General features: G+C 45.4%; 1 protein-coding gene across 1 annotated transcript; it reads right to left on the bottom strand.

Annotated features, from left to right (window-relative positions):
* Nucleotides 1–340: 340 nt before the first annotated feature.
* LOC113160669 (POU domain, class 3, transcription factor 4) lies at nt 341–1,429 on the bottom strand. The gene has a single exon (XM_026358035.1). It carries the CDS (start codon nt 1,427–1,429, stop codon nt 341–343), a length of 1,089 nt encoding a protein of 362 aa, XP_026213820.1.
* Nucleotides 1,430–11,983: the final 10,554 nt, after the last annotated feature.

Genomic DNA, 11,983 nt, shown 5'->3' with positions numbered 1-11,983 from the left:
CTGGCAGGTTATTAGGCACATTTTGTATTTATATCCGTGATGTAGAAAAACAATTTGGCGGGCTCCAAAAGTGATCTGACATGGGTGGTTTCGTGTAGAGTAATGCCCTCATCACAGTTAGAAAATGGCGAAGGCTGAGCAGGTATCTCTGTTATTGTAGCTGTTGGTGTTTCAGTGCTGGAGGCACCTGGAGGAGTCTGGACCGGGACAGGCGCGCCGGGGACAAGGTGCCAGTCGCGCGCCCCTGCGCTCGAGAGTCTGTGCCGGGGGAGGGTGTGTGTGGAGGGTGCGGGTGGAGGGGGTGGAGGGGGGGGGGGGGGGACTCCTCCCGGTGCTGCGGTCAGAGATCGTGGCACGAGGAGGCGTCTCCCGCGCTCCCGCTGTGAGAATATGGTCCCTCGTGCGGCGGCGGCTCCCCCGGCGGCGTCATGCGCTTCTCTTTCTGCCGCCGGTTGCAGAACCACACGCGCACCACCTCCTTCTCCAGCTGCAGCGTGTCGGCCAGCGAGGTGATCTCCTGCGCGGAGGGTTTGGGACACTTGAGGAAGTGCGTCTCCAGAACCCCCTTGACGCTGACCTCGATGGACGTCCTCTTCTTCCTCTTCCTCCCCTGAGCTGCTATCTTGTCTATACTGCTCGAGCTGCCTGTGGACGAGTCTGCCTCCTCGAGCCACTTATTCAGCAGCGGCTTCAGTTTGCACATGTTTTTAAAGCTCAGCTGCAGCGCCTCGAACCTGCAGATGGTGGTTTGGGAAAACACGTTACCGTACAGCGTGCCCAGAGCCAAGCCCACGTCCGCCTGCGTAAAGCCCAGCTTGATCCTGCGCTGCTTGAACTGCTTGGCAAAGTGCTCCAACTCGTCCGAAGTCGGCGTCTCCTCGTCAGAGTGGTCGTGACAGTGGTGCCCGCCGAGGTCGCTGTGCTCGGGGCTGAGAGTGTCCCTGAGGCCCGGGTGCATGCCTTGGCCCTGCGGGTTGGGAGGTGGCGTGAGCCCACCGTGGTCCAGCATGCCGTTGACAGTGAAGCCCGTCTGGGAGTAGATGTTGATTTGCTGCCCGCTGGTGATGGAGGAGTTGTGGGACACCGTGGTTCCCCAAGCTCCCGGGTGGTTGCCATGGTTGTTGTGATGAGGAGAGTGATGCGCTACGTGCGGGGAGCGGTGATGGATGATGCCGAGCTGCAGGTCCTCTCGGCCTGGTTTGACGTCTTGCTGCTCCATGGAGGCCGACCAGGGGCTGCCCTCCGATAGACTGCTGGCCCACTGGTGCCCTAGCGGGTGTCCGTTGCTCTGGACGCTCTGCAGGTAATCACTCTGGAGGAGTTTCTGGTGTCCTCTGTAGGGGCTAGCAGGCTGCATGGCCTGGCTGTCAGGGTGGATCATGGGACTCGAGCTGAGCAGGGTGTAGGGGCTGGAGGCAGCTGTGGCCATGCTGGCTGCTGAACCCCACTAGTGCTACTGAAGGGAGGCAGCAGCTCAGCCTCTGACATCTCCCTCTCTCTGGAGTCTCGGCTGCAGCCTGGCACTGACTGACAGCTTCAGCCACCACTCACAGCCCTGCGGAGACGCCGTGACGACGCGGATCCACCAATGACGGCGCAGATGCACAAGCACTCCGCCTCTGGAAACATTGCCGCGGGTAGGAAAGGGTTACAGGCGGTCGAACCGGAAGTGAGGCGGAGAGCTGGTCCAGTGGGTCTGGCTGTGGAACGACGTGCGCGTGGAACGCAGTTCCTGTTTATTAATTAAAGTTTCCAACTGATTTACGCACGAGTTTATTGCTGTTCCTGTCACCCTTGAGCGCGTGCAAAGGAGGAGATTAAAGCGCAGTGGCATTTGTTAGACGTGCCAGCACTTAATTTAGAAGGAGACAATCAAACCAAGGGCAGTTCTGGCTGCTAATTATTAACTTTTAGAGAATACTTCCTCAGGTGTTTATAGAACGACACGTCTCCAGATAGTCTTTACACCAAAGTGTTTTACGCGTGGGCCATTATCCATATCCATTCTCGTCAGACAAAAATAACAAATGTCATGGGCCTAGAATTGCAGCTTAGTCTCTTAAATAAGAAATTAAACCGCGTCACTGATGAGACAGATTCACACTCTTTGGGAATCAGACAAGTTCACAACCAAAAAGATTTTTTTTTTCCTGAGGAGTAAATGTGTCGTCACTCACTACACACTTGTACTTCCAGTCTTTGAGAATCACCTCAGGTCCTCTCACACTTGTAAAAAAAAAAAATCTATCTGTATATCTGAGAGCTAACTTAGCTGCGTAATTATATTTGCCATTAGAAGACTTCCTCCCGGTCTGCTTATTGGTTTGAAATTCCATTAAATATATTGCTCGAGCTACCATGTTAAGCTTGATTTAAATTTGCATACATTTTCATACATTTAGGAGAAATAAAAGAAGGCTGCAGCCACCAGAAAGTCATTAAAGAGCGCTCAGTCGAGGAACTGGCTGCGGAGACGGAGACAGAGTGGAGGCCGGAGCAGGTGAGCTGACCGCGGGGCTGGGTGCGTGGACAGGGCCGCTGGACGCTGGACAGAACAGAGAGGGCCTCGGTAACCGGAGGAATGGAAAAGTGAGGGAAAGGTGATGACAGAACAGTCTCTACTTTGACCTAAAATGTGGGGTAGTCTAATAAGCCTATAGGTGGAGAAGAAATAATTCCTCATATTTCTATGTTGCTTGTTTTGTTTTTATTCCAGTGTGATGGGTCGTGCGCGCATTTTTCATGCAAAGTGTCTGAATATTTAACGTGTTGTTCCTGTGGCCTAGTTTGCTGAAGTGGGTTCCTTCTTTTTGAGTCGTTATACGATGACATTATTCATAAAACACACGCAGAGGAGAAATCACCACATGTCAGTAGCAGAAGTATTTCGGCGAAATTCCTGCTTTTTCATACGTGCCACGTTCAATGACACGCCAAAGCGAATTGATACCGGAGAATGAATTCTCCATTTAAAGATGAAAAAAAAAAAAAAAAGTGTCCCACTAACTGCATTAATTGTATCTGAGGGCGTGAAAAACACTATCCACAAAATTAAAGGCTGTAAACGTGTCCTCGGCTCGTTCGACGCGCCTCGTTGCAAAAATACAGCAGAAATCATTTTTGTTTGTCTTGTTCGAAAAAAACAAAACAAAACACAAAGTCTACATTTTTGTGGCGCATAAAGCAGACAGGAGAGGGACTTAGAGAGGGGGTTGTATTGCTCTCGATAGTCTAAGTTTCTAAGTGTAACAGATGCTTCTCTAGAAACGTTCCTTGTGCTGATTCCTTTTATTCCCATCAACATTTTTCTGCCGTCGAGCGCGTTTCCATAGCGAGGCGAATAAAAGGCAAATCCCCGCTCCGCGCCTCCAATAAAGAGCCCATTCACAGATAACCCGAGCCAGCCCTGCTACACTTACACCATGCAGCACTGCAGCCTCTCTCCACCAAGGTGCACATTACTGCTAAATAACACCAACTAAAGATTTTTGCCTAGTTTCTGGATATTTCCTACATCCAGTGGTAGTTTCTGCTTGTTTATCGTGTATGGTCAGCGGCTTGTTTGTGTTTGTTTGGAGGATTTGAGTGAGTCTTGTGGAGATTATCTCCTGACTCAGACTATTTGCTGTAGACAGTGGAGTAAATACAAAGGATGAGTAAACTATGACCTCATTAGACGACCTCCTCTAAGCTACATAAAAGTGAAATCGGTTTTATTTGGGGAGCAGGTTCCATTATTTATGTTTTATTTAATCCACCATAAAACACTGTGTCTGGAACTTAACTACCATGTTCACTGGGATGGATTTACTCAGCAAGTTTTATTCAGGCCCGGTGGTAATGATCTAATTGTCATATTAAAAATGATAGTTTGAAAAAGCTGTGTTCAGGTAAAGTACTTTCTGCAGGGTGGTGTGTTTAGCACATTTGGATATAAAACCTCGTTTCCATAGTTTAAACAGCGTAAGGAGAATAATTCTAATTTTCACTGGAAGGTTTTGTTTCTAAATGATTTTTGCTTTTAAAGCACTTTATATAATTTCCAGTTTTGTGAATCGGTTTTTTAAAAAATGTGAAAATGTTTATGGAGCTCGTTTTAAAGTTTAAGTCTCCATTCGCTGCTTGAAAAAAAAAAAAATAACAGGGTGCTTTTGCTTTTTAATTGTATTTCTTTTTCAGAGACTTTGTTTCCTAAATGGTCCTCCTCTGGGTCCACGCATCAGGCTGCTGCCTATAAATAAATCAAGTCTGCTCTGCTATTGAGACAGCGCTGGGCCTCAGGGCGGGACCTGTCACTTGATGTCATGACCTTTGAAAACTTTCTCCATGAAATTCTGCTTTTGTCTGCCAGGCATCAGTTTCAAGAGCTTTGCACATGTAAGAGAGGAGTTCAGATTGGTTTAATAATCATTTAGAAAAAAATATGTAAACAAAAGAAACAGGATGAATATATGCCAAATCAGCAAATGACTAATTAAATGAAAGAGTTCTAATTAAATGGAGTGGGGACACATTATTTAAATAGTGTATTTTATTTATTTTGGCCGTCTCGTCATGTCAGCTTTCACTTTAAACTCAGTGGCTCTCTGGTCCCTGTCATCCTCCACACACACACTTCACAGGCTCCCAGACGGTCAAATCGATATCCCCATTAACCCGTGACGTCCCTAAGAAAGGACAGGACACCGTGTTTCAACAAGGCGGCCCCCTCCAACACAAACCCCAAACTAATCTCCCAGCGTTTGGCTGACAAGCAGTTTGTTTTCACGATCCACCTGAAACAGCTCTGTTGTTTCGTTTTGTTGATCGTAAAAGTGCCGGGTGCCCGCGTCCAGCTGTCAGTCACTCAGGCTGAGCCTCATCTCTGCCTGTGTCTCTGTGTGTGTGTGTGTGTGTGTGTGTGTGTGTGTCCAGCAGGAGGAGTAAATGCAGTTGCAGGGAGTGGATGTATATGGAGCTAAAGCTCATCCCACGAGAGCGCACAAGTGTAAATGTGCATTCATAATACATGAGGCCCGGTGCGCTGCCCTGCTGGCTGTCTGGACCCGTCGTGTGCGTGTGGTCGTGGATCGTGCCAAACACTTCAGACATCTGTATGTTGTAATCAAATGGTTTTTTTTACTCAGCAACTTTTTCAGTGACGTCCTCGGCTTGTTGAGGAAATGAATCCACAGTTTTTCCCTCGATCTGTTTTTTTTTTTTTTTAAATAGAGCTTTTAGAGAGAACAGCTTCTTTTTTGCATTTAATAAATAGATCAGCTCTTCACAATCAGACCTGAAGGCAACTCAAACCATATTTCTGCATACGACTCTACGTTTTAATCATTTTCTTCCCCAACTTATCACCAGTGTGACAGTTAACAATTAATACCAGATAACAGATGATCAGATCTACTCCTGAAGCCGATGATTAGATTGGTGCAGCATTTTTTAAAAGATATGTTTAAGATATGATTGAATTTAAATTGGGAATACATAATGGAGGCCTAGTTTTACACTTTATAGTGAATTGATATCCCTCTATGAAGAATGTAGAAAAATACAAATAGAAAGACAGTGTCATGAACATTAGGAATAGTGTATTAATCCTTTTTAATATTCTGGCAGTAAAGATAAACCCGTGAACACTCTGGGTTTCTTTTTTAACAAGGCAAAGCGTTTTTTAATTTTAAACTCCCTTCAAAATTTGACTCATTTAATTTTCTAGACTTAAAGACACCAAGTGCATCAAGGAGCTTTGGTCGCATGTCTCAGGTCTGGACATTATTATTCCAACTATAATGTTATATATTATAATTTGTTATATTATTTTTGGTTTCTAGTTAATTAAAAAAAGATGAATTCAGTCAAAACAACACAAGCCTGAGGTCAGACAGCCTTTCAGCTCCTGATGTGTTTCCCCTTTGCACTTGGACAACAAACAGTCTTTGCCAAAGAAATTGGTGCAATATTATTTTTTATTATCTGCAAGAATTTGAAACACCTCCACAATTGAAACTATTTGTCCCTGTGCCTTCAAAAAAAGAGAGTGTTTTGTCAAAGACATTATTCACCGCTGTGTGTGTGTGTGTGTGTGTGTGTGTGTGTGTGTGTTACAGGTGCTGTTTGCAGGAGAGGCTAGTATATTGTCCGTGGGTCAGTGGAGAAGTCTCTGTTGGTAAAAATCTACATAACATTACCATCTGTTAAACTTCAAACTGCTCAAACACAACACACACACACACACACACACACACACACACACACACACACACACGAACACAGTGTTTAAACAGAGAGCCGTGAAGAAGAGCAGAGAGTCTATAGAGATGTGTGCTCTTCAGCTGCTCTCCAGCTCCTCTTCCACATCCTCCTCCTTCTTCTTCTCCTCTTCTGTGCTGAGATCAGAGAGGAGCTCGGGGTTGTGGCCTCCGGTTGTGGCACCAGCGAGGAAGAGAAAGGACTCAGGAGCAGGAACGAGGACGGGGTTCTTACGAAACCTTGCTGCAGATTTCTCACTTTTCTCTATTGCTTTTGTCTCTCGCTTAAAAATCGAATGCAGTTGATGTTAATGAAACACCTGGTTCAATCAGCAACTTCTTTGCCACTGCTAAACAACCAGCATACTTTCCCCTGTGGCCCACAACCCACCACCCCCCTCACACACACACACACACACACACACATATACAGGTCCCTCTGAAGGAGCAGGCGGAGCCGGCAGTTGCACATCTGCATTTCAAACACAGACTCTCTGGGATTCATTATTAATTAGCCCGCTGAGCCCTGGAGGACTGGTGATGCTGCCACCATACACACGCACACACTGACGCACACACACACACACACACCTCGTGACCCCTTTGCCCCCTCTGCTCTACAGTTAGAGAGTCCTCACCAGAATACTGAACTGCACAGAAGCTCTTCTCCCTCCAATCGCATCACTTTCCACGATTTCCTGGCTTAATGTGTGTTAAAGGATGATGAATTACAGGGGTAGATGTTTTATTAAGCCGAGCGCAGTGTAACTGTGTTTAAAATACCATATTAGATGGAGTTGTTTAACACAGTCGAAGCTTAAATGACATATTTGATTAGATGAAGCACCGTCTGAAGAGCTGTAAAGCTTCTTATATCACATCAATAAACATTAGAAAACTCTCTTCTGCTTCTGTTTGTCTTATTCTTTGCTATTTGCGGGAAGCACGCTGTGCTTTGGATGCTTCAGAATTATTTGTGTGGGTTTCTGTGTGTGTGCAGCTCTGTGCATTAACCTCCAGCAGCTGTAGATAGTGGCAGATCAGAAAGACGCACAGCGATTATGCATGAGAGATGTCTCCGGGGTCCTAATAGAGAGAGAGGGAGAGAGAGGGAGAGAGAGAGAGACATCAAACACGGTGCAGAGAGAACACTCTGTCCACAACACACGTCCCACCGCTGCGCAAAGTTGGGGCTGCGCAGTTTACAAAAATAAACATGATAGGGAGAAATGAACTTGCTGCTGCGGGTTCCAGCCTATTGTGCGCCTCTGCTGCTGCTGCTGCTGCTGCTGCCAGCAGTCGCATTAGTATTCAAGGAGCTGACGTCTGATGCAGAGCTCATTCAAGAGCATCTGATCACGCATGACTTTCTGACACAGTTTTGACAGGATGATGGGCTGACTGCAAATATTGAAATGTACGGTGGAACATTTGAAATTATCTTAAAAATGGAGGAAGTAGCTTGTTGCTAGGATTGATTGGGACTCTAAGGATCAGTGCAGTGTCTATCTGCAACATGTGGCTCCATCCATCCACCATTAAGGTTCAGATACCATTACCATGGCCACCGGGACTGTAGTGGGCACTCTGTGATCTCTCAGCCCACATAGTCATCATCGCCTCCCTGACTGGCTATCTCAAGGCTACAAGCAGAGCTCTGATAGGGCGAGAGGCTCTGGCAGTAATTTGGGCCTGATTTCATAATTGATCAGGACTCTACCATCATCACCTTGAGCTTCTGAAGTCTTCAATTTGGGCCTAACAGTGGCTGAAGCAGCCGCTCCGCTGTCACCATCTATCTCTATTCAAACTGCACAAGAGTGGAACACACACTGACAACGGAGCATCCCTGCAAGGATCAGTGCCTCTTGAACCAACTGGATCCGATTCAGAGCCAGTTGACCTCCAGCGAGCACACACACACACACACACACACTTCCTGATTTTGCAGAGAATGCTGGTCCAGCAGTGCGGCGCGATTTGCACGAGGAAAAGACCACTTCTGGACAACACAGCGCAGCCTTTGTTGGACGTGTAATGAAGAATCTGGGGCAATCGAAGAATCTGCACAAATGTTGTTACAAGTTCTTGCTCCGAAAGGGAACTCTTGTTCCCCGTTCAGAGCGTTCCCTCTCGGCCTGCTCTTTCATTCAAAGGAATGTACATATGATTTTTGGTTTCTTACCAATTCCACCTGGAGTCTCAAAGGGAAGAATAACAAATATGGGAAACATTTAATCCAGAATAATATGTTTATCCAGAGACCTGTGGACTTGGGGAAGAATGGACCCCCTCTGATGTGGTCTGCTGCTAGTGTGTGTGTCTTTGTATGTGTGCGTATGTGTGTGGGTTGCTGTGTGTTTGGGTTGGATGTGTGAGAAGGGTGAAGAGACCCTCCACCCCCTGCGGCCAGGAACTCTGGGTGAAGAGGAAGAGAGGTGTAACACACTCTCGAATTTCTGAAGTGTGTTTGTGTGCGAGCTTATGTATGTGTGATACAGGATGTGACAAAAGCTGGACAGCAAGTAAGGAGTTGGACTAGAAACATCTCAGTTATGTTGGTGCTTCTCAAAGAGAACGAGTTTTTTTTCCCTGCAGGAAAGAAAATATAAAATGAATCTCCACAACCTCCGTCTGTACGTCTGCTGGTGGGGTTAAGTGTAGAGAAAATACTCAAATCTCTGAAGTATAACCATGACTTGTGTTCAAAGGATGATTCTGCTTAATTACAGCTGGGGTGTACTTTTAGCGTTTAGACTCTGTCAATCATGTGAAGGTAATAGGTGAGAATTCAGCAGCATCTCTACACAAAAGTCAGATGGGGGCGAGAGACATGAGCTGAATGAGGTGACGAACATGCAAACAGTTTAGCCAGACTGTGTGGACCATTATTTTGTGTTTGAATGTGGTTCTATAGTCTGACGCAAGTGTTTCTGGGTTGAGGAGTGGGAAATCCTGGGTCAGGCAAAACTTTTATGAATTTCCCTAGTGATTCATTCAGTGTCATCATCAGATGAAAGTAGCAAGAAGAAAACCCACACAACTAAGAATGACAAGTCAAAGCTGAACCAGGAAGTCAGTCTGTAGCCCGTGCTGGATGTTCACAGCTCACAAGCTAAATAAATTTACTGTTTGCCTGTGTAATGTGACCCCCTTTAGACAAGCACCGAGTCACACGTAGGCCTACCTCTTCACTTATTGTCTCTTGCTCACAGATAAAATGAAACGGGTTTTTCCAACCACAAACGGATTAGACAGGTTGATATGGTAGAAATCTTCTACTCGTGTGGATGCAGCTCTGCATCAGTTCCTGCCACCTGGAGAATCTGAGCCAAATTCATTCTTCAGTGACTAAAATATGCTGTGCACTGCGAACTGAAAAAAACATTTAGTGGATTCGCTGTGAGAACTGAAGGCGTGAGTGTTATATTTTTGGCATCTCCACTTGATGCTCTGCACCCGTTTTCTCGATCTGACCACAACAGTCTTGCTATGTATGGATGAAAACCATAACTAACATTGACGTAATGGACACTTAGATGACTTTACGTTGCATATGCCCAATGAGAGCTCTGGAGGTTCCTTTAAAGTATGTCTGAGGGTGTGATTGCTTCAGTTTCTTGCCCCATCAGACCTCTTTTCTATGATGTCACTCCTTCCAGTTCTTGGCACGTACAATCAGACACAATGTGTAATGTCATCACTCTTGATCCATGATGGATAAAACTACAAAAGGAAGTTACCATGAACCTTGAATTACTTGTAATGTGTGAGCACATTGCTATTTTTATTATCACCAACAGAAATGAAATGCCTTTCTCAAAAGTCCAACTGTACTCTGACATGTAACAGCCACACTACTGCGACTATTACTATCACCCACTACTGCTACTACCAGTGCCAAAAGTACTAAATCCCACTCTCTTTTTCTCCTTCTGTCTTGCTCTGACTCCCTCTTTTTCCCTCTGAAAGAAGGTCTTATTGTGGCGATGTCAGCTGTCTCAAGGGCATCCAGAACAAAGACGCTTTTCACCCCTCTGCATATCCTCCTCACGCCCTTCACTCTCTCACTCTCGTTTTTTTTTAATCTCCCTGCTCAGTCTGACTCTTGTATCATGCAAACCTCTCATTTGTTTATTCCCTCCTTTTCCCACATGTCATTCTCGCTTTGGGAATGAGATTTCTCAAAAATGAGATTAACACGTGCATGTTCCTTGATTTGGACTTAGACACAGCATGCTGGAGATGACTCTGCTGCTGCTGCTGCTGCTGCTGCTCTGTGTCTATATGTGTGTATGATATACATCCTGTATGTATCTGTGCCTGGCAGAGTATGAAGGCGGCAGCAGCTGGTGGAGATACATAGAGTCAAGAGAGCTCAGAGAGACACAGAGAGAGGACAACAGAGGATGCCTCCTTGGCCGACTATGTGGTAGGGGGACAGTGGAGCATAACAAACAGGATCCACCTTTCTGCTTGGCTAATTTTCCCCATTAAAACAGCCCAGCAGGAGCCTCAGGAGTCCACCAGCTGGAACAGAGGTTATTTTAGTGTCTGTCTTTCAGCAGGGTGTGTGTGTGCGTGTGTGTGTGTAGGTGTGTGGACTTGTGTACATGTATGTGTCACTTGTGTCTATTTTAGTGCGTGAGTCTGAGGTTTGGGGAAGCATAAAGATCTTCCATAGGAGCGGATTCAATTCACTGTTATTAATTTCCTTCTCTCCAGCCATGCATAAACAAAGAAAATCTCCGCAGCCGCCTGCTGTATGTGTTTCGCACTGCTGGGCGTTGCTATAATGTGCTCGGTGCTGATATTGATGTATGTGCCTATATTTGCCCAGTCATCTCTTTATGTGGCTAAAGTCATCAGCCCTCCTCTCCTCTGTCTCAGTCAGATCCTAAACTAATCCCCAACCCTGCTACTCTGACAAGAAAATCCCCTATTTTAATGCATGCACACACACTCTGTCTTCCTCTCTCACCCCGCGGTCACACTCCCCCATCATTCACACACACACACACACACACACACATATTTTCTATTTTATCTCTCTGTGTACCTGTGCACAGCAGCTCCCCCCTTTTTTTTTTTAAGTTAGACTAAAGCACGCCTTGTACGCCACTTGCTATTTTTGATATTTGTAATGGTAATATCGTCACAGTGTGGTGGCGTTTCTGGAAATTTATACTGTAATGAAATTTCTTCTTTTGTTCACACAAGGCAGAGTTTGGCAGCACACAGTCATTATGCTAGTAGCTGTCAGGAAATGTTAACCGAAATGTGTTACAGTCCATTTACTGTAAGAAAACATAATCAGATAAGAGACATTTGTGATACAAGAGAAAGAAAACACAGCTAAAACACAGCATCAGTAATGCCAACTAATTTTTTTCCACAGGGCTATAATAGTTGTAGAAGTGAGGTCATGCATGTTGTAGTATGCGTTGGAATACATTTTGAAACCGTGGAATGGATTTTGGAGGCAAAATAATCCAATGAATTGAGGAGAATTTTCTTTGTTCTGGTTAACAGGTTTTGTGATTGATGTTCTTGTGTTACATTAAGTAAAATTCCCAAAAAAGGCATCAAGTTGGAACTACAGTACGTTCAGGACACAAGCATTAATGTTGATATTAAAAGGCTTAAAGTTTTCTGATGGACCAAGAAACTGGAGCACTTAGAAAAACATAAAGCTTTTATTTTCTGGCTTTGAGGCTAATTATTGTTTTCCCAGGTCATAATGA

This window comes from Anabas testudineus, chromosome 10, assembly GCF_900324465.2.
Source record: "Anabas testudineus chromosome 10, fAnaTes1.2, whole genome shotgun sequence".
Taxonomy (NCBI): domain Eukaryota; kingdom Metazoa; phylum Chordata; class Actinopteri; order Anabantiformes; family Anabantidae; genus Anabas; species Anabas testudineus.
Note: the sequence above shows the minus strand (reverse complement) of the source record. Positions and strands in the feature narration are given on the sequence as shown.